Source organism: Limanda limanda, chromosome 14 (genome assembly GCF_963576545.1).
Source record: "Limanda limanda chromosome 14, fLimLim1.1, whole genome shotgun sequence".
Classification (NCBI taxonomy): Eukaryota; Metazoa; Chordata; class Actinopteri; order Pleuronectiformes; family Pleuronectidae; genus Limanda; species Limanda limanda.
This window is the reverse complement of record NC_083649.1, coordinates 278,815-300,494: the sequence shown is the minus strand read 5'-3', so window position 1 is coordinate 300,494 and position 21,680 is coordinate 278,815. Positions and strand designations below refer to the sequence as shown.

The window sequence follows — 21,680 nt, the reverse complement described above, 5'->3', positions numbered from 1 at the left end:
GCTAGCTGAAGCTGCGGCTAGCACGGGCCGGCTAACTATAGCTAACGGGGGTTCTAAGCTGAGGAGCCGAGCTTCTAAGTTGCTAAGCCTCGCCTCCATGTCTACCAACATACTACATTTATTACATTTACCACTACTGTTAATGGAGGCGGAGGAGTAAGTAAACATGAGACACTCGGAGCAGGAGAGAGCGGTGGAGCGAGAGGGAGAGAGAGAACACATCGCTGCTAAAACTATGAGTGTGAGATTTAAACAGAACACAGAATCACAAAGCACCAGAGAGGAGGGGCTGGTATGTGAGGGTCCTTAACTATATACCGGTGATTTTAGCCGTAGTAGAACAGAAAGACAGTTGTGTTTAGCGGAGGAGCTAATTCAGATAGCGACTACACCACCCGTGTCCCGTGGCAATAACAGGAAGTGACGAAATGACGCAGCACGCTTACCGTTAATGGATAAGATATATTGGAAATATCTGAAACAACAAACTTGAGCCAAAAAGTGTAATTTTAACAATTCCTTCTGGAATTCATTACTTCTGAATGAAGCAATATTAAAAACGAACAAACAAACAGACAAACAAACACCCAAGCCAATGTGATCTTAACCCCAGTTGTAAACTGTAAGGCTTCTGGCCCTCCCACTTTTCATCATCTGCTGTGCAAGTCTTAATATTTCTTTGGCAAGTCCTAAACACATTTACCCCTCCCATCCATACATACAACATAAATCAGATGGCAAGCGCATATACCACCTCTAGTTTAGGAAAAAGTAGTTTTCCAGTCAGTTTGTCGCTTCGTCAGTTTTTTCTGTGTCTTCAGTCAGCCAAGTGACCTTGAGTCTTCTTATCTCCTCCTCTCTCTCCCACAGACACACACATCTTGGAGTTCTCTCCCTTTACACAGACGCACAAACATTCACAGTCAAGCGTGCTCTCTGCCTTGTTTTTTTTTTAAATTTCGGGCAGAGGCCGCACTCCCTCTTTTGAGATTCAACGGGCCGCACCCCAACGTTTTCTACCAGTCACTCAGTCCAACAGCCACACACTTCCATTCATACTAGTTACTTCACATCCTCTCTATGTTATATAATCAATAGTAGTATAATCATTTTTATATAAGTAATTTCCTCTTTCAAATCCTTATTCGTAACATCCTTCCGTTATTTGTGCCCAATTGAAACAATGGTGTGTCTGGTTTGTAAAGCTCCTGTTGCATTATTCAAATCAGTTCTTATTTCAGCCAATGGGCGTGAAGGTGAAGGTGCTGGGGTACAATGTGTCAGGTGGTGCCAAGGTGCGCCTGATTTACCTTGACCTGGGCCTACTGTGAAGTAACCTCCTTCACTTTGTATGGTCCAGTCCACCTGGGTTCTGGTCACTTTCTCTTGTGAACCTTGACTCTTATCCAGTCACCTACTTTTACCTTCGGTTCTGCAGCTTCCTCCGGATCAGTCGCCAGGGCCCTGGAGACCTGATTGGAGAGAGCTACAGTAAGAGCAGTTAAAACCTTCATATAACTCGACATTTCAATCTCAAAAACATCCACGAGTGGCACGTGACCTCCATCCCTGGGTGGACCTGGCATAACTCTGCCAGTCAACATTTATACCTTTTTTCTTCATCTGATTCTAATCCAATTGTTAGGTCTTTCCATTTCCCTAAATTCATAGCTACTACTCAAACACCAACCTACATTCAGGCATTGTTATTTACACTGTGTGTCTTCGCTTTTATTTTGAAGTGGGAGACCTGATTTGTGTTAAATTTAAAGCTACTACTCAAACACCAAACTGCAGATCAGGCATAGTTATTTACAGTGTGTGTCTTCGCTTTCATTTTGAAGTGGGAGACCTGATTTGTGTTAAATTTGAAGCTACTACTCAAACACCAACCTGCAGATCAGGCATAGTTATTTACAGTGTGTGTCTTCGCTTTGTTATTAAAATATAAAAACACAATTTGTACAATACACAGCAGTTTCAGACCATTTAATTACTTTGTTAAATTTAGCATATGCAACTTGTACTCACCCTCAGGACTTCTGATCAAAAATTTAGGTTTTCTCTATCACGAAAATATGCAGATTTCAATAAAATGGGCTCTGCTTACCTCTTAGTATTACAGCGCTGCTTTGATCAGTTTCCCAAGGAGAGACAAGTCACTTCCCGTCCGAGAGACGACCTCCTCCCCGACTGGTTGTCTCCACTCCGCTCTCTCAATCGTCTAAAACCATCCTCTGCTACCATTTTGTTGCGGGTGGAAATCAAAGGCAGGAGGCGTCGTTCTCAAGTTAAAATTAAGCAGGTTTATTCAGAGGTCACAGGTCAGGAAACTGCGGTATCTAGCAAATGATCATGCATGGTCCACTGATCCTGTACAGGAAAAATGGCGCTGGGGCAAAGTGCGCACAAAGCTTATATTGTGGCAGGACAAGGAAAGGCAGAGACGCAGGTACTGCTAACTGTTGTTTATTCAGTAGTCCGGAAGAACAGGCACATGTTCCCCATACGGGAAGTATATATAGCTACAGACTTTACATTTCCCATCGACCCACTGGGTGAGAGGACACACCCATGAGTGCACGCCACACAGCCCCCCCCCGAACACCCAGAGGGAAAAATACAAAATGGGACAAAAGTCAGTACCTCTCAGGGGGTTTAACGAGGTGACCATAACGGCTACGCCGATCCCCGTCCGCAAACGCAGGGGTGAAACAAGCAGAAGGGACATCATTTACAACAGACACAGGATCAGGAGGCACAACTGGAGAAAACAACACAGGGGTCTTAGAAGGGGGGCGACCACGACGGGGAACCCGGGCCGGTAGCACCTCTTCGCCGGTCAACAGATGAGCTGGCTTAAGTCTGTCTAACGAAACACGCTCCCTGCGCCCGCCCATGTCCAGAATGAAACTTTTAGAACCCGCCTCTAACACCCTAAACGGGCCGTCATCATAGGCTGTGAAAGGGCGGCCTTCCAGCAGGAAACGGAAATGACGCGTAGCCAGGTACAACGCTAACAGTTCCCGGTCAAACACACTGTATTTTCGCTCACTGTCTCGCAAACCGCGGCTAAAAAATGCAAGGGGCTGCCACGCACCCGCAACCCGCTGTTCAACAACTGCACCAACAGCCACATCTGAAGCATCGGTCGTGAGGGCGATGGGCGCCCGAGACGCGGGGTGCGCCAGAAGCGCCGCGTTAGCCAGGGCAGCCTTAGCCCCCTCAAAAGCCTGGATCCTCACAGGGGTCCAATCAACCTGGTCCTTGGCTTTCTTAAGCTTCAAAGCACCATACAATGGTTGCAGGAGTTGGGCCGCATGAGGCAAGAAACGATTTCCATGCCCAAAAACTCCTGTAGCGACCTGACCGAGACCGGACGGGGAAAATCCGCAACTGCATGAACCTTCGAGGGCAAAGGAACCGCACCCTGCGACGAAATGCGATGGCCCAAAAAGTCTATGACAGACAGCCCAAACTGGCACTTGGCTGTGTTGACAATGAGACCATGCCCATCAAGGCGCTGGAAAACCTGCCTAAGGTGCGACAAATGTTCATCAGCCGACGGGCTGGCCACCAAGATGTCGTCCAAATAGACGAAAACAAACGCGAGGTCACGTAGCACCGAGTCCATCAATCGCTGAAACGTCTGCGCTGCGCCTTTAAGGCCGAACGGCATCCGCAGGAACTCGAAAAGCCCAAACGGCGTAATGACAGCAGTCTTGGGCACGTCCTCTGCCCGCACAGACACCTGATGATAACCTCGCACCAAATCAATTTTAGAAAAAATTGTCATGCCCGTCAGACAAATCGAAAAATCCTGAACATGCGGAATTGGGTAACGGTCATGGGCCGTAATGTTATTTAAACGGCGGAAGTCGCCGCACGGCCGCCAAGAACCGTCCGCCTTGGGCACCATGTGGAGCGGTGAAGCCCACGGGCTGTTGGACCGCCTAACGATCCCCAAACGCTCCATGGTAGCAAACTCCTCCTTCGCGGTGGCTAACTTCACGGTGTCGAGGCGACGCGAACGTGCGAAAACAGGCGTACCCGCAGTGGGAATGAAATGTTCCACGCCGTGTTTAGTAACCGCGGCAGAAAATGCGGGCGTTGTCAGCGAAGGAAATTCCGCCAGTAAGCGCTGGAAGACATCCTTTGACGCCGCAAAATTTGCGTGTGTTAACGGCCCGGGTCCCCCTGACTGACATGGAAAAGACGCAAAAGACACAGCATCAATGAGCCTGCGATTAGTTACATCCACTAACAACCCATTAGTGCACAGAAAATCTGCTCCGATAATAGGAACCGTAATGGAGGCTACAACAAAATCACACAGAAATTTGCGTCCATTGAAACACACAGTCACAGACTTGGTACCAAACGTCTCTATAGCCGAGCCGTTAGCCGCTGTCAGACGCGGACCACTGCCACGGGCCGAGAGGTCCGTAGCTGCAGGAGGGAGAAGGCTCTTCTGCGAGCCGGAGTCCACCAGGAACTGATTACCTGATATGGAGTCATGAACGAACAGCAGCTCCTCTTGATCACCAGCGCCCACGGCTGCTACCGAGCGCCGGCTCTTCCGTTTCCCGGTGCCTGGAACGCGCACGGAGGAACGCAGCGGCGCGCCTTGCTGCCGAAGCGCTGATGGAAGAAACACAGCTGGCCGCGCTGTGTGCGGGTGGAGACTGCAGCCGTCACTGCCGGAACCTCGTTCTCCAACGTCGACTGGGAGGACTCCACGGCCACACTCTGCACGGAGACGTTCCTCGAAGACAGCAGGATCCGGTCCGCCTCCTCAGCTAATCCACGGAAGTCGCCGGCCGCCAAACAGGAAGAGTTGGCGAGGGCTGCGCGCACCTGCAGCGGGAGCTGGCGCAGAAAGATGTGCGGGAACAGGAAACCCTCATCCTCGGAGCCCAGCAACGACAGCATCTCATCCATCCGGTCCACTGCCGAACCATCACCCAAACCGGGAAGCGACAGTAGCTTGTCCGCTCTCTCCGCGGCTGACAAGCTGTAGCGTCGGAGGAGAAGCTGCTTGAGGGCGGCGTACTTCCCTCGCAGCGGCGGGGCTCGCAGGAGCTGCATCACGCGCCGGGTGGATTGCTGGTCCAAAGCCGCGACCACCAAAAAATACCTGGAGTCGTCTGCCGTCACTCCTCGCAGATGGAAGAGAGCCTCGATGTGCTGAAACCACGGCGCGGGGTTGTTCTGCCAAAACTCCGGGAGCTTAACGTGCTCCGCGGAGCTGTTCGATCCTGGAAGCTGCTGCGCCATGGTCGTCGTGGAGACACGGTCCACGGGAGCCGGGGAAGAAAAAACGTCTTCCCCCGATGAGGAAGGGACACTATCCTCCTTCACCTCGAACATGTTCAAAAAACGGGGTCACCAATGTGGCAGGACAAGGAAAGGCAGAGACGCAGGTACTGTTTACTGTTGTTTATTCAGTAGTCAGGAAGAACAGGCACATGTTCCCCATACGGGAAGTATATATAGCTACAGACTTTACATTTCCCATCGACCCACTGGGTGAGAGGACACACCCATGAGTGCACGCCACAATATATTGATATACTGAGCGTGACAGAGGTTCTTGTACGCGCGGCAGTGCCTCTTCCTTCCTCCTCCTGGCGTTGCGTGATGACGACGTTGTACGTGCACGCCATTGCTATGGTTACCAGAGGTCATAAGCATGTTGCCTGAGTGTGTGTGCTCAGTATATGTGTGAAGTGAAGTGAAGTGAGGTCAAAGTGTTCTGGCCCCAAAGCATTCTAAGACTGATGATCTCACAGGAGAGAGGACGTTTTAGAAATTAATATAATGAAGTTATTCATGGAAAACTGTGAGAAAGGCATGAAAACCTCCAGTCTAATCTGTCCGCTGTGTGTGTGAGGGAGGGAGGTCTGTTCGTTATCTGCCTCACCTCCCTTCTTGATACGGAGCATGAGAATGTTCAATCTTGTAGATTAGCTGGAGATGTGTGTGTGTACTGATGTGTGGTGAGAGAGAAGCCTGTATCAGAGTTTAAGCATGAATCATCTGAAGTTGAAAAGAAGAAGAATGTATGTGCGTTTACACTCAAAGGACATTATGTGTATCTGACCACACGTTAAAGTGTGTGTATGTGTGTGAACAGTGGTGTATTATCAATACATCTCTCACAAGTAGAAGCTTATGTCGTATATTCAGCTAAGAGATCTTTTGAGCATGGTTATAAAACATAATGACATTTACATCTATGATGCCTTATATTCAGACTTTTAAATACTATTCCAGATGTGTTCTGTTAGTTTACTCCCTTCTCTGAACGTTCTTTGACCCGCTTATGGAATGATAAAAGAAGGGATGTTCTTCAACAGGTCCGTTAATCTTAGGTACAACCCATGCCCAAATTTACTCACCTTATCTCTAGTCTTGGGGTACACCCCCCCCCCCTATAAGAGTCCTTGTCTTGCAGAGGCAAGGCAGATTTTCACTTGTTGGCTTGTGTGTTATCGCCGAGTTTCTAGAGTCAATAGTCTGGTTCAATCAAGTATTTATTGAGAAAGCAATGAACAGGCTTTGAATCAGCAAAGCAATGGGCTTCCAACACATCAGTCCTATCAGAGCGCCACAAACATCCGGCGCCTGTCCATTTTATAACAGTAGATCTTCGTTCCTCCTCCTCGAAAGTGCGCAGGCACAGGCCATCCTCCTGGCATTTGGAATACGGAAGTGAACAGGGAGCCACTCCCAATCTCACTCCTCCTTTGATAGTTGATAGTAACCATTCTAAACAACTAAACCCAAACAATGTCAGTCTGACTTTGCCCCAGAAGAGACAGTTCCGTGAACTCTCTCTGATGTTGAGTGCAGCGAAGGGAATAAGCCTTTAATATCAGAAGTAAGAATTTTAGAACAATTAACAGATTCATTATTAACACCAAGCAGCAACAGTTATTAAAATAATTTGTATGAAGGCATAATATCTAGCTAAAACTACTTCTATCTTTATTGTTAAGAGTTCAGCCAGACACAGACTATAGTTGAAATATTGAAATCCTTACAGTTCCTACTTTATTGTCGTCAGACTCTAAGAAACTTTTTAATTTCATGTGACAGAACTGCTTTTCCTGGGGGGGGGCTCCCCCCCCCCCACCCATGAGCTGACTATGACCTTCGACAACTCCATGGTAGCACCCTCACCCCTGCTCCCTCACTGCAAGGGACAGCTGTTGCTCAACAACATCACGACAGTCTCCTGTCCTGGCTCCTAAACGGTGGAACCAGCTCCACATGGACATCAGGACAGGAAGTCCACACATCGTCCTCCAGACTGAAGACACACCTCTTCAGACTAAACCTTGGACAAGAATATCATACTTCTTGATTCTTGTTGCTCTGGTTTGTTCCTCCTGGTTGATTTACGTATTGTGAGTCGCTCTGGATAAAAGCGTTGGCTCAATGAAAAATAAAATGTAATGTTTAAACAGCTTTTTTCATTTAAGTGTGTGTGTGTGTGTGTCCGTGTGTGTGTGTCCGTGTGTGTGTGTCCGTCTCTCAGGCACAGACAACTCTCACCACCAACTGACTCAGATCCTGTCGTACCTCAGACAAGGGACACGACACAAGAAGATCAAGAAGAAGGACAAAGCTACTGAAGCCCCATGTAACCATGGTAACAGAGACGTGTCACAGAGTAACAGCTGACGTGTGTGCGTGTGTGTGTGTGTGTGTTTGTGTGTTTCAGGGAAACTGGATGATAAACGAGCTCCTGAAGCTGATATCGGGTCAGTTGACTACAACATCACATTGTGTTGTTTGAAAATCAAACGCTCACTTTTGTCTCTGTCTCAGTATCTTTGAGGACATCGGAGACTACGTCCCATCCGGCACTGCCGTGTACAAGCCCCCCAGAGACAAAGAACCCCCCAGAGACAAAGAGCGCCACAGAGACAGAGAGGACAACCGAGAAAGAGAGGACCACAGAGACAGAGAGGACGATAGCAAGAGCAGGAGACAAAGCTACTTTGAGAAACCCAGAGGAGACAAACAGCAGGTGAGACGGGTGGTGGAGACAGATAGATGGACAGGTGGGGGAGACAGATGTGGGTGGAGACACAGATGGGTGGAGACACAGACGGGTGGAGACAGATGGACTGGTGGTGGAGACAGATGTGGGTGGAGACACATATGGGTGGAGACACAGATGGGTGTGTACATTTTGGTCCATTACTAACGGTCTGTCTCTGTCTCCAGGTCGTGGACGTGGAGACAGGTGAGACTTTTCCTTAATTCTTTCAACTTTATTGACTGGATGTTTGATTCTGTGATGTCTCAGTTCAACGCTGTAATGACCAGCGTCATGTGACCTGACGACCTCCTGATCCATAACGTTGCTCAGGTCCAGGATCAGTCAGAGACCAAATCAAGGTCATCAACGAGAAGTTTGCAGGAGCAGCCGGCAGCCAGTGGCCGGGCCAGGAGCCGGGTTCTCAGAGAAGAGACGCTAAAGAACAACTGGGAGACTTCTTTGGAGGATCCAACTCGTACGCCGAGTGTTACCCAGCCACGTGAGAGACACACACACAGACACACACCACAGACAGACACACAGACACAGACACGCACACACACACACCACACACCACACACCACACACCACACACCACACACCACACACCACACACCACACACCACACACACACACACACACACAGACACACGCACACGCACACACCACACACCACACACCACACACACACACACACACCACACACACGCACACGCACACGCGCACGCGCACACACACACGCGCACACACACACACACACACACACACACACTTCAACCACAACTGATAATGTCTAACTGTTGTATCTTCTCTATGGATGTGTGTGTGTGTGTGTGTGTGTGTGTGTGTGTGTGTGTGTGTGCGTGCGTGCGTGCGTGCGTGTGCAGGATGGACGACCTGGCTGTGGACAGTGATGAGGAGGTGGACTACAGCAAGATGGACCAGGTAACTACAGTTCCCAGCATGCACCTGTCTGCAGAGCTCCTCCTCTTTATTCTATCAGACATGTAACAGTGGAGCCTCAGCTGGAGGCGCCATGTCCCAGCGGACAGGAAGTGAATCCCAGTGTGATGAGGTCAGGTGTGCGAACAGGAAGCAGCGGAGGTCATGTGACGTGTGTGTGTTTCAGGGCAATAAGAAGGGTCCTCTCGGCCGCTGGGACTTCGACACTCAGGAGGAGTACTCTGATTACATGAACAACAAGGAGGCGCTGCCAAAGTACGTGTGCATCCTTCAGCTCGCACTCAGGCGCTGTGCTGCTAGTGACCCTTCATGTGTGTGAGTCTGTGTGTGAGTCTGTGTGTGAATCTGTGTGTGAGTCTAGAAACTAGATGAGTACAACATTAATACAGATATTTGTGTTAAAGTCCTGATTCCACGTCTTCACTTGAGTAAAAGTACAAGTTTCCCTCTGAAGATCTTTTCTCTCCACTGATGAGACCGGAGGTAAGAACGTATCCAACAGGGATGAAGATGATTTCACAGGTTGGATGAGACGTTGGAAGCTTTGTGTCACTGATGTTTGATTCTTCTTTCTTCCATCTGGTTTGTCTTCATCAGACTCGTGCTCCTCTTCATCAGTCGAGTCTTTACCTTGTTACGTTGTGTTGATCTCAACTGATGCACGACAACAATCATCTGTGTTGTTGTTCATTCAGGTTCAATCTGTTTGATGCTGCAAATAAAAAACTATAATCCTCAAACACATTAAACCAAAGTTACAAGAAGTAAAAGTTCAGATATTTGTGTTTAAATGTAGAGTTAAAGTATAAAGTAATCAGAAAAAGATGTACTCTAAAGTACCTGGAAAATGTACTAAAGTTTTTTTACTTTGTAAGTTCCCACCTCTGGTTTAGTATAACCTGGTTATTTAAACTCTCTCTCTCTCTCTCTCTCTCTCGATCAGATCATAGAGAAGAGGAAGAAGATGGAGGCCGACGGGTGAGTACATCATCATCATCATCATCATCATCATCATCATCATCATAATCAGCCAATCAAAGCAGAGCTGACAGGTATAACATCTGATATCATTTTGTTTTTCAGGGTGGACGTGAAGAGACCGAAATACTGAATCTGATATCTCTACTTTGTTTTCCTCTTCCTTCGTGTTCCTCTGGATTATTGATGAGATGTAACAGCATCATGTGACCAGTGGGAGGTCAAAGGTCACAGATGATCCGTGTTTGTTACTTTAATGTAAAATCAATAGTTATTAATTAGTTTGGGGGAAATCATCAATAAAATGTTACCCTCAGTTTGTTTGGTTTCTTCTCAAAAGTCAAATTCATTAATGTGTTGATGTGATTTTAGTTTTTTCAGGTCAGTTGAGATGAATTGGGGGCGTGTCCACGATAATAAACCTGTTGACCTTGTTAAGGACTCACAGTTGTTACTGAAGCTGGTTGTTGATGAACATGTTTAACGTTGACTGACGACTTGACTCGACGCTAACGAGGACTCATTAATTATCCAGCGTGTACGTGCACGCGCACGGAACTGATCTACATGTTTCCGATGAGACGTTGACAAGGTCTCATAGCTCCGCCCACCAGGAGCTCTGGCAGGAAGTCTGAGACAGAACTTTTTTGTTAAAGTTTAAAATGTAAACATTCAAAACAAAGGATCTTTATTTAGAAAAGACAAACAACTCTTTTTACCTTTGTGAGGACGATCACATCAATAATCACCTGATTTGTGCAGACACACACAGGAAGTGACACTGTCTTTCATCAACGTGGTGACAGGATCTTTCTTTAAAGGTTCAGTGTGTAACATTGAGGTGAAAGGATCTGTTGGCAGAAATTGAATATAAAATAATCCTAGTGATGTTTTCACTAATGTGTTTCATCTAAATTGTACGAGTTGTGTTTTTTCTTTGACCTTGTTTGACCTTTTTATTGAAAAGCTTTATCTTCAAATACTTAAATATGTTATTTTTACATCTGGAGCCGGTCCTCTCGATGGAGGCGGCCATGTTGTTTTACAAACACTTGTGACAATATGAAGAGAGAGAATCTGTTCACCTGAGGTTGAGTGTGTGAACTCTCTCTCCTCCTCCACTCACAATCTAGCGCCCCCTGCAGCTCACTCTTGGCCTGCTTCTCTTTTTTCAGCCTCCTCTGGATCGACACTCAGATCGAGGTCATGTTGTTCTGCAGAATCATCTGATCTCAATATTTGTTTACAAAGTTTTACAGTGAAACTTGTCCCACCTCCACAGCTCCCACAGCTTCCAGAGGGAAAATATAATACTGCACTGGTCAGTCTATTCACACTATTTGCACTATTTTAATTTAGTTTAATTTGTGTTTATGTACAGATTTTGACTTGCTCCTACAGTCATTATATATATATTTATATCGTAGTATTTCATAAAACACATTGCTGTGAAAAAGGTGTATATGATGTACATACTCAGCATTTTTTTAATTTAATTTTAATTGTAATTTTTGTTTTGTTCCTTTTACGTTTCTTCTTCTCTTGTCTAATCCTGGTGTACCAACTGAGTTTCCCTGGTGTGGGAATAATACAGTTTGATCTAATCTTGTCTCACCTGAGTCTCATGATCTGTCTCACGCTCTGTCTCACACTCTGTCTCACTCTCTGTCTCACACTCTGTCTCACTCTCCGTCTCACGCTCTGTCTCAGGCTCTGTCTCACGCTCTGTCTCACCTGTGTCTCACGCTGTCTCACGCTCTGTCTCACGCTCTGTCTCACCTGTGTCTCACGCTCTGTCTCACGCTCTGTCTCACGCTCTGTCTCACCTGTGTCTCACGCTCTGTCTCACGCTCTGTCTCACCTCTGTCTCACGCTCTGTCTCAAGCTCTGTCTCACGCTCTGTCTCACCTGTGTCTCACGCTGTCTCACGCTCTGTCTCACGCTGTGTCTCACCTGTGTCTCACGCTCTGTGTCACGCTCTGTCTCACGCTCTGTCTCACGTTCTGTCTCATTTTCTGTCTCACACTCTGTCTCACCTCTGTCTCACGCTCTGTCTCACGCTCTGTCTCAGGTTCTGTCTCACGCTCTGTCTCACCCTCTGTCTCAGGCTCTGTCTCACCCTCTGTCTCACGCTCTGTCTCACGCTCTGTCTCAGGTTCTGTCTCACCCTCTGTCTCACCCTCTGTCTCACCTGTGTCTCACCTTCTGTCCCTCAGAGGATCTTCACCTGGAGACCAACCACACCAGAACAGAGAAAGATACAGGACAATGATCTGAATGTTCATAAGATACGATGCCAGTGGAACAGCAGGTTGTGGGTTAGTGGAACGATAACTGGTTTATAACAGGTCTCAGTGTTACTGTAGAAAGATGTAAATAACAACAGGAGCTTCTTGTTTTTAGTCACCGACCTTTATTTGTTTGTGTCCTCTCAGCTCCTCCACATTAACAAACACTCAAGATGGTGGACATAGGCCAGAAAATCATATTCTATTCATATTGATCCAAACTTTTCATGACAGAATTATTAAAGCTAATCAGCTCCAGAGTCTTCTCTGATTTTAAATCACATATCACACATATGAAATGTGTGAGGTCATTAATCACGTGACTAGTGATCAGTCAAACTCTTCAGTAGAAAACCATCTCCTGGGACAGATGAGACATTCTCTGATAAACATTATGATCAAAGTTAAAGTGTTTCCATGATTATGTTCAGGGGGGGGGGGGGCAGGTTATTGGGTTGTCCCTCTGTCCGTTGGTACGTCCACATTCTGGACATCTCAAATACGCCTTGAAGCAATTTCTTCAAACTTGGTAAAAAGTGTCACTTAGACTCAAGGTCACTCTGACCTTACAAACATGATCAAATACTGTTTTAACGATTAGATTTTTTAATTTGTATCGATTTTCATTTAGCTGCAATGAGCTGATGACTCCTTGATATTAAATATTACTGTATGACGCACACTTCTTTTGTCACTTTGTCAGCAGCATGTCCCACTGCTCCACCAACTACCACCCCAATCGGCGCTCCAATAGCAGCTCCAACACCTGCTCCAATAACACTTCCAACACCTGCTCCAATAAGGGTTAAGACACTATTTGCTGCCACATGTTCCTTTGCTTCAGATCTTGCGTCATCCCGGTCCCTCTGTGGATCAGCCTTCAGAAGAAAATCAAGAAAATTAGAAAGGAAGTGGCGCTCCAGCAACAGTGTTGAAAATCTCCTAGACTGGAAGAGTAGTGTTAAAGAATATAAAAAGGCTCTCCACAAAGCAAGAGCTGCCTATTACTCAAAACTAATAGAAGAGAATAAAAACAACCCCAGGTTTCTCTTCAGCACTGTAGCCAGGCTGACAGAGAGTCACACCTCCACCGAACCCAGTATTCCTCGATCCCTAAATTGCAATATCTTTATGACCTTTTTTAATGATAAAATTCTAACTATTAGAAATAAAATCAATCATCTCCTGCCCTCAATTGGCACTAATACCCTCCCAACAATAGAGATCTCAGAAATGGCTGAGAATCCTTCCCATTATTTAGACAGCTTCTCTCTGATCACCCGTGATCAGTTTACCAAAATAGTCTCAGGTTCTAAACCAACAACCTGTATTTTAGATCCGATTCCAACTAAATGACTTAAAGAAATTCTGCCCCTAATAGATAATTCGTTACTTAACACAATCAATCTGTCATTATCATCAGGTTATGTACCACAGTCTTTTAAAATAGCTGTAATCAAACCCCTACTCAAAAAACCCACCCTAGACCCACAGGTTTTAGCAAATTACAGGCCAATATCTAATCTCCCCTTCCTATCTAAAATCTTAGAAAAAGTTGTAGCCAATCAGCTGTGTGAGTTTCTCCAGGAAATAATATATATGAAGACTTTCAGTCTGGGTTTAGAACCAATCATAGCACAGAGACAGCCCTGGCAAAAGTCACTAATGACCTTCTAATAGCTTCAGATCAGGGACTTGTGTCTGTCCTCGTTCTGTTAGATCTCAGTGCAGCATTCCACACAATTGACCATCAAATTTTATTAGAGAGACTAAAACAGTTAATTAACATTAAAGGAACGGCCTTAAACTGGTTTAAATCTTATTTTGCTGATCACTCCCAATTCGTTCAAATCAATGATGAGTCATCGGTGCGCACCAAAGTTAACCATGGTGTCCCACAGGGGTCTGTGCTCGGCCCAATTTTATTCTCATTATATATGCTTCCACTAGGAAACATTATCAGGACACACTCGGTAAATTTTCACTGTTATGCGGATGACACCCAGTTATATTTGTCAATAAAACCTGATCAAAGTAATCAATTAACTAAACTTCGAGCATGTCTCAAGGACATAAAAACCTGGATGACCCGCAATTTTCTCTTATTAAACTCAGATAAAACTGAGGTTATAATACTCGGCCCTAAACACCTTAGAGATACATTATCTAATGATATAGCTGCGCTAGATGACATTGCCCTTGCTTCCAATGAAACAGTCAGGAACTTGGGAGTGATCTTCGATCCTGATTTGTCCTTTAATAGTCACTTAAAAGTAATTTCTAGGACCGCGTTTTTCCACTTGCGTAATATCTCAAAAATCAGACATGTCCTTTCGCAAAAAGATGCAGAAAAACTAGTCCACGCCTTTGTTACATCGAGACTGGACTATTGTTATTCATTATTATCAGGCTCCAGCAGCAAGTCGTTAAAGACTCTGCAGCTGGTCCAAAATGCCGCAGCACGTGTCCTGACGAGAACTAAGAAAAGAGAGCACATTTCTCCAGTATTAGCATCGCTACACTGGCTTCCTGTTAAATCAAGAATAGAATTTAAAATTCTCCTCCTCACCTTCAAGGCCCTTAATGATATGGCACCTCTTTACCTTAAAGAGATGTTAGTTCCATATCAACCTACTAGAGCACTCCGATCCCAGAACTCAGGTTTACTTGTTGTCCCTAAAGTCTCTAAAAGTAGAGTAGGAGCCAGAGCTTTTAGCCATCAAGCCCCACTGCTGTGGAATAATCTCTCACTTTCAGTTAGGGAGGCAGACACGCTCTGTTCGTTTAAAAGTAGACTCAAAACCTTCCTTTTTTATAAAGCTTATAGTTAGAGCTAATTTGTGCGATGTTCCAAATTTGATTAAATGGCAAAAACCCCTGATGATGCTAAGACGCACAGGGAATTTATGACACAAGACACACGGAGCTTCTCTTTCCTGCTTCTCCTTCCTTTTCTCCATATTTATCACATCAAGATAATTCTTATCTGATCAGTACATGTTACTAACTTGACCCCTTTTCCCGGAGTTTCTGTGCCTTAGCGCCCGCGGATGCAGGGCCACAGCTGTGGCCGCACCATGGATTATGATTGTGGATCGCGTGTCGGAGGTCGCAATGGTGGATCCAGTTCGGTGGATTCTGTATCATGCCTGCTGATCGTAGTGGTAATGGAGGATCCTTTGTCGCGTTGGCATCGGATGATGAGGGACCACGACCGAGGCGGCAGCTGATAATGGATTCTAACTGGCGGCGGTGGATAATGACTGTGGATTATAGTGGATCCCATCCTGATGCTGGATCGTGGTCTTGCTGGCTGCTGGCCAGAGACTGTGATTGCAGCGGGACTGCCTGACACATAGTATTGAAAAATGTTTAGCCTCATGGATGCTGCTAAAAATCCTGATGATGTTTTCTTACACCTGACATCTATTGCACTTCTGTCCATCCTGAGAGAGGGATCCCTCACATGTGGCTCTCTCTGAGGTTTCTACATATTTTTACCTGTGAAAAGGGTTTTTAGTAGTTTTTCCTTACTCTTGTTGAGGGTTAAGGACAGAGGATGTCACACAATGTTAAAGCCCCATGAGACAAATTGTTATTTGTGAATGTGGGCTATACAAATAAAACTTGATTGATTGATTGATTGAGAAGCTCATTCATCTTTTTTTGAACAGCTTCCTCAGTCTCTTGGAACATCTCGTTGGTGTAGTAGCTTCCTCCATTTTTCTCAACCATTGTGTTGATCTTCTTCAGCAGCTCATGGACCTGAGCATGATCTTTATTTCTGTTGTTAAAAACATGGTATCCTCCTTTGCACTGCTTGAGGAAGTTGCTGAGAACCTGATTTTTACCAGTGACATCTTCTATGGTGACGCCTTCTTCCTCCAGATCGTCTCCACGGGTGAACAGGGTCATGGTGTAACATGCAGCCTGTTCTCCAAACAGCTTCTGAAGGATTTCCACTGTTTCTTCTTCTTCTTTAGTGAATCTGTCTGCCTTGAGGATGATCAGGAACACATGAGGTCCAGGAGAAGCATATGCGATGCACTTAGAGATTTCTGCCTTCACCTGCTCTTGACTCAGCTCGGTGTCAAACAGACCTGGAGTATCAATAACCTCCAGTGTTTGGCCTTTAACATTCGTTGTTACTCTCTTACAAGTTTTCGTTACTGAGGAAAGAGAAACTGATGAATGAAAACCCTTCCTCAGTAAGATGGTGTTTCCTACTGCACTTTTCCCAGCTCCAGTTTTCCCAATAAGAACCATCCTGAGAGAGTCCATTGGATCTGATGGAGAATTTCAAACACATGAACAAACTTTAAGTTAATCAATCAATGTTTTAAACCACATTTACAATCACAATGTGTCTCATCAGGCTTCACAAGGTGCAACTTCCTCTGATCTTAACCTGCAGAGTGAAACTCTATCAGGTTGAGATAATGAGTTTCAGACCGGAGTTGTCTTAGAGGTTTAATGATTGAATCTGCAGAGGGTTACACCCACATGGCTCAGAGTGCAACCAGAGGAAGGTCTTTATACAAAGTGATAAACAGGAGACGCCTTGCTGTCTGGCATCACTGATACAGAAAGAAGAATCAAACCAGCAGCCAGTTGCACAGATAACAGTCAAGTCCAGTTTGAACCAACGTTTGTAAAGTTTAACTCACAGGTTTGTTCCTTGGACATGTTTGTCGGTGAAGTCTCGTCAGAGTTCAAGTGAAGTTTCGTTATTGCTCTGGTCTTTATATGATGTGTGTGTGTGTGTGTGTGTGTGTGTGTGTGTGTGTGTGTTTATGTGTGTGTGTGTGTGTGTGTTTATGTGTGTGTGTGTGTGTGTGTGTGTGTGTGTGTGTGTGTGTGTGTGTGTGTGTGTGTGTGTGTGTGTGTGTGTGTGTGTGTGTGTGTGTGTGTGTGTGCGTGTGTGCAGCAGTCACAGCACATTTCTGCTCAATGCATTCACAATACTTTAAAGGTGTGTGGTTGAGATCAACATGAAGACCGAGATGGAAAACAGCTGTGGTTGGACCCACGAGTTCTTTGTTCACATATAATATTTAAGTAACGACGTCTGAATCACCTGCTCATGGACTGGCTGTCGTACCTGGTGTGATATTACAAAATGGTTTCTCACTTTCTTAATAGAGATTTACTGAAGCTGTTAGGCTTAAGCGTTAATCAGAGTGTTTGTTTGCTAGTAAATCTAAACTTTTGTTGTGGTGGTTTAAACTAGCTTTGACTTCCAACTGTGGCTGATCAACTCCACTCTGTGCTCTGCAGAGTCTTAACAACATGGAACATGAGGCTTATTTACAGCTTCCAGGTATTAAAAAGTGCATAAAATGCACATTTGGAAAATAATTGAACAGTAACACTATTGAGTTCTGCATATTCCAATAATTATAAATGATAAAAGCTCCAGTTTATAATTTTTATCATTTAATTTTCTTTTTTAATCTGATTTGTCTCATCAGAGTTCACAAGGTGCAACTTCCTCTGATCTTAACCTGCAGAGTTAAACTATATCCTGTTGAGGTTTCCACAATAAAACATGTCTCGCCTCCGCTTTTCAGGAAACAGACGGACTCTTCTGATTGGCTCCCACGGGTCAACAAGTAGGAACAACTTGTCCCGTGAAGTTAGTGTGGAAGCATTTTAACGGTTTCTCCTCCAGTCGTTATGGTCTCCATCAAATCAGACACATTCTGTTCAGACTCAGGTTTAAAGATTGAATTGGTGTAAATACTTGACTGTTGTAAATATCATTCATTGGAAAAGAGGAAGTTAAAAAGAGAAAGAGAAAAGATGAGAATATAAATCCAGTAAAGTTTTACTAACAGGTTTGTACCTTGGACATGTTTGGTTGTGAAGTCTCGTCAGAGTTCAAGTGAAGTTTCCTTATTACTCAGGTCTTTATATGATCTGTAATCAGCTGATCTTTATTATCTGCTCCTCTGGTCCAGTGTCCTCACCTCACCCTCACATGGTCCAACATCTATTCCACTGTCTCATTAGCAGTTAGATTAGCTGAATTTGTTTTTGCTGAATGAAGAAAAATCTTTAGTGATTTTTACTTTATTTAAAATGAATGTTAAAAGTATAATGTGACGTTTATTTAGAAAGATCAAATGTTTGCCGTGTGTGATGTCATCACTGATCCCTGTCATGTGTGAACGAAGACTTGAGAAGAGTTTCAAACGTTTGTAAAGTTTAACACAGGTTTGTTCCTTGGACATGTTTGTCAGTGAAGTCTCGTCAGAGTCCAAGTGACATATCACTCAAGGGGTCTGAGACAGAGTAAGAGACAGGATACTGATCACCTATTTCTAAAGATCAAAGAGGCTGATCAATAACATGTGTTGCTCACCAGGAGGAGCTTGGAAATGTATAAAAGTGCTGTATGTTCTGTATGTCATTGCTCATTGTATGAAATCTATGCCTTGGTTTTGTACGGTGATGCCCATCTGCAGATGTAGAATTAAACTTCCAGAAAGAACAATTGTAATGACTTGTGCTTGACTATTGAGAAATTTCCATGACAATCTTGCGTTGTTGGCAGGATTACTCATGTGAGGGGACGTTTTGGATCTCAAAGCTGAAGGTAAATAGTGCACAAAGGAGTCTAGAAGACTCTTACCTCAACCTCCCTAAACAGTTTGGAGAAGTGGGGACTGGATGCTGAAGAGAAGAGGCGCCCTCTCACTGAAGTGATCTAAGCGGACCAAGCACGACAAGCAAACAGTTTCTTTCTGGTAAGATAAATTCTGGTTTCGATCTTTAGAAAAGGGTCAAGGAAAAATAAACTAGGTTTATTAGGTTAACGAGATTCACTCATTTATTGAGGAGCAGACGTGCTTGCATGGCAAGGTTTTAGAAACCGGTGTAGAATCCAGGGGAGCTTCAGGTTTTTGGGATCTTTTATAAAAAAGGTCAAAAAAGTTAACGGGTTTAACTAGATTTATATAGATATATGGAGTGTTTATTAATTTAAACACACCTTTAAGATTGAGCTCTGACGTTGAGTTTCATGATAATTATAACTATTATCATAAAATAGTAATAGCATTCTCAAGTATTTAATACCAGGAGGCGTATAACTAGAGAGAAGTGTGTCTAGAGATTTGAATGATATTTCTCTAAAAGTATTATGATGCACTAAGGGTATTTAAAAATGTTTTAACCAAAATAAAATAAGATTTATAAAAAAAAAGGGGAAAAGAGGTTTTCTAAAACCTCCTATTAGGAAAAGTAATTACGTAATTACGTGAGAGATAGCCTAAAACAGGAAAAAACGGTTTTTCGGGCAGTTCAACGCTGGAGTGCTGAATCCATTAGCACTCTCCACCTCTTCTCCAGGACTGCTTTGAAACAACAGATTGGCAGATTTTCTGTGTTGCAGCGGATGGGGACATTAATGAATACACAGACACTGTCTCTGCATATATCTTCAAATGCATCTATGATGTCGTCCCTAGGGTCAGTGTTCGGACTTTCCCAAACCAAAAGCCCTGGGTAAATGGTAATGTCCATGCTAAGCTCAGCGCAGGGTCCTCTGCCTTCAACTCCAGTGACCCGGAGGCTTTGAGGAAGTCCAGATGGGACCTGCGGAGGGCCATCAGAGATGGAAAAAGAGACTACAGGGACAAGCTGGAATCCAACTACCTCAGCTCTGACCCCCGACGCTTGTGGGGCGGCCTGCGACACATAACAGGCTATAAAGGGAGAAACCTGATGACCTCAACACCTTCTACGCACGGTTTGAGGCAACCAACACCCTTCCATCCGCGAGACTGGCCGAGGACCGAGACGACTGCACTCTGTCCCTGACCGTGGCTGACGTGAGGCGAAAGCTTCAAAGAGTGAAGCTTTGAAAGTCATCTGGGCCCGATGGAGTTCCAGGCTGTGTCCTCTTGGGGTGTGCCGACCATCTAGCGGAGGTCTTCACCTCCATATTCAACCTCTCCCTTCAACTGTCAACAGTCCCCACCTGCTTCAAGCAGGCCACCATCATCCCCATACCCAAGAAACCATCCATCACCTGTTTAAATGACTACCGCCCTGTAGCACTGACCTCCACCATCATGAAGTGCTTCGAGCGGCTGGTCAAAACCCACATCTGCTCTACCCTTCCCGACACCTTCCAGTTTGCATACCGCCCAAACAGGTCCACGGATGATGCTATCGCCCTCACAACACACACCACCCTCTCCCACCTGGAAAAGGCCAACACATACGTGAGGATGCTGTTTGTGGATTACAGCTCAGCGTTCAACACGATTGTTCCTGCCAAGCTCGTCCCCAAGCTCAGGAGCCTGGGTCTTAAAACCCCCCTGTGTAACTGGATCCTGGACTTCCTGACGAGCAGACCCCAGGTGGTGAGAATGGGCAACCACACCTCCTCCTCACTGACTCTGAGCACCGGTGCCCCTGAGGGCTGCGTGCTCAGTCCCCTCCTGTACTCCCTGTACACGCAGGACTGTGTAGCAACACACAGTTCAAACATCTTCCTCAAATTTGCAGAAGACACCACCATCCTGGGCCTCATCTCCAACAGCGATGAGACCGCCTATAGAGATGAGGTCAGGGGCTTGGCAACATGGTGCCAAGAGAACAACCTGTCCCTCAATGTCTGCAAGACCAAGGAGATGATCGTGGACTTCAGGAAGCTGCAGAGGGGGGGTCACGATCCCATACACATCGACGGAGCTGTGGTGGAAAGAGTCTCCGAGTTCAAGTTCCTCGGTGTGTTCATCACGGATGACATGACCTGGTCCAAACAAGCAGACTCGGCGGTCAAAACTGCACAAAAGCGCCTCTACTTCCTGAGGAGACTCAAGAAGTTTGGTATGGTTGGAAAAACATTCTGCTCCACCACCCATACAAATACACTTTCTACACATATATTCATATTATTTAATTTAATATTCCCCCTGCTTCAAACTGTTGGTAAACTGCTGCTTCATTTTGCTATGTTATAGATAGATAGATAGATAGATAGATAGATAGATAGAGTACTTTATTCATCCCCAAAGGGAAATTAAGTCGTCATAGCAGCCGGTATATTTGAATATAATAAAAATAAAATACAATACAATAAAATACAAAGTATTGAGGTAGAAAGAATAAAAACAGAAACACAAGATAAATAGGTAGATAAGGTGCAGTGGCAAGATGATGGTAATAGTACTGATGATATGATGGTAATGTTATTGTTAGACAGTATATAAAAATAGTACAGTATATATAGTATATAATATAACATAATATATATTTATATATGATAGTAATTATACCAATATAATAGCGGTATATAGTAATAATGGCAGCAACAGTATGTATAATAATAATAGTAATATAATAATAATAATAATAACATGTACACATGTATAAATATGTGTATA

At 44.9% G+C, this 21,680-nt stretch overlaps 1 protein-coding gene and 1 pseudogene across 1 annotated transcript; one reads left to right on the top strand and one right to left on the bottom strand.

Moving 5' to 3' along the window:
* Nucleotides 1-9,266, top strand: part of LOC133019684 (uncharacterized) — a 47,464-nt pseudogene extending 38,198 nt beyond the window's left edge.
* Nucleotides 9,267-12,206: 2,940 nt separating this feature from the next.
* Nucleotides 12,207-16,591, bottom strand: LOC133019683 (GTPase IMAP family member 9-like). Its single transcript, XM_061086241.1, is given in 4 exon segments — nt 12,207-12,221; nt 12,978-13,160; nt 15,925-16,557; nt 16,559-16,591. Coding segments are annotated over 4 exon segments (864 nt in total).
* Nucleotides 16,592-21,680: the final 5,089 nt, after the last annotated feature.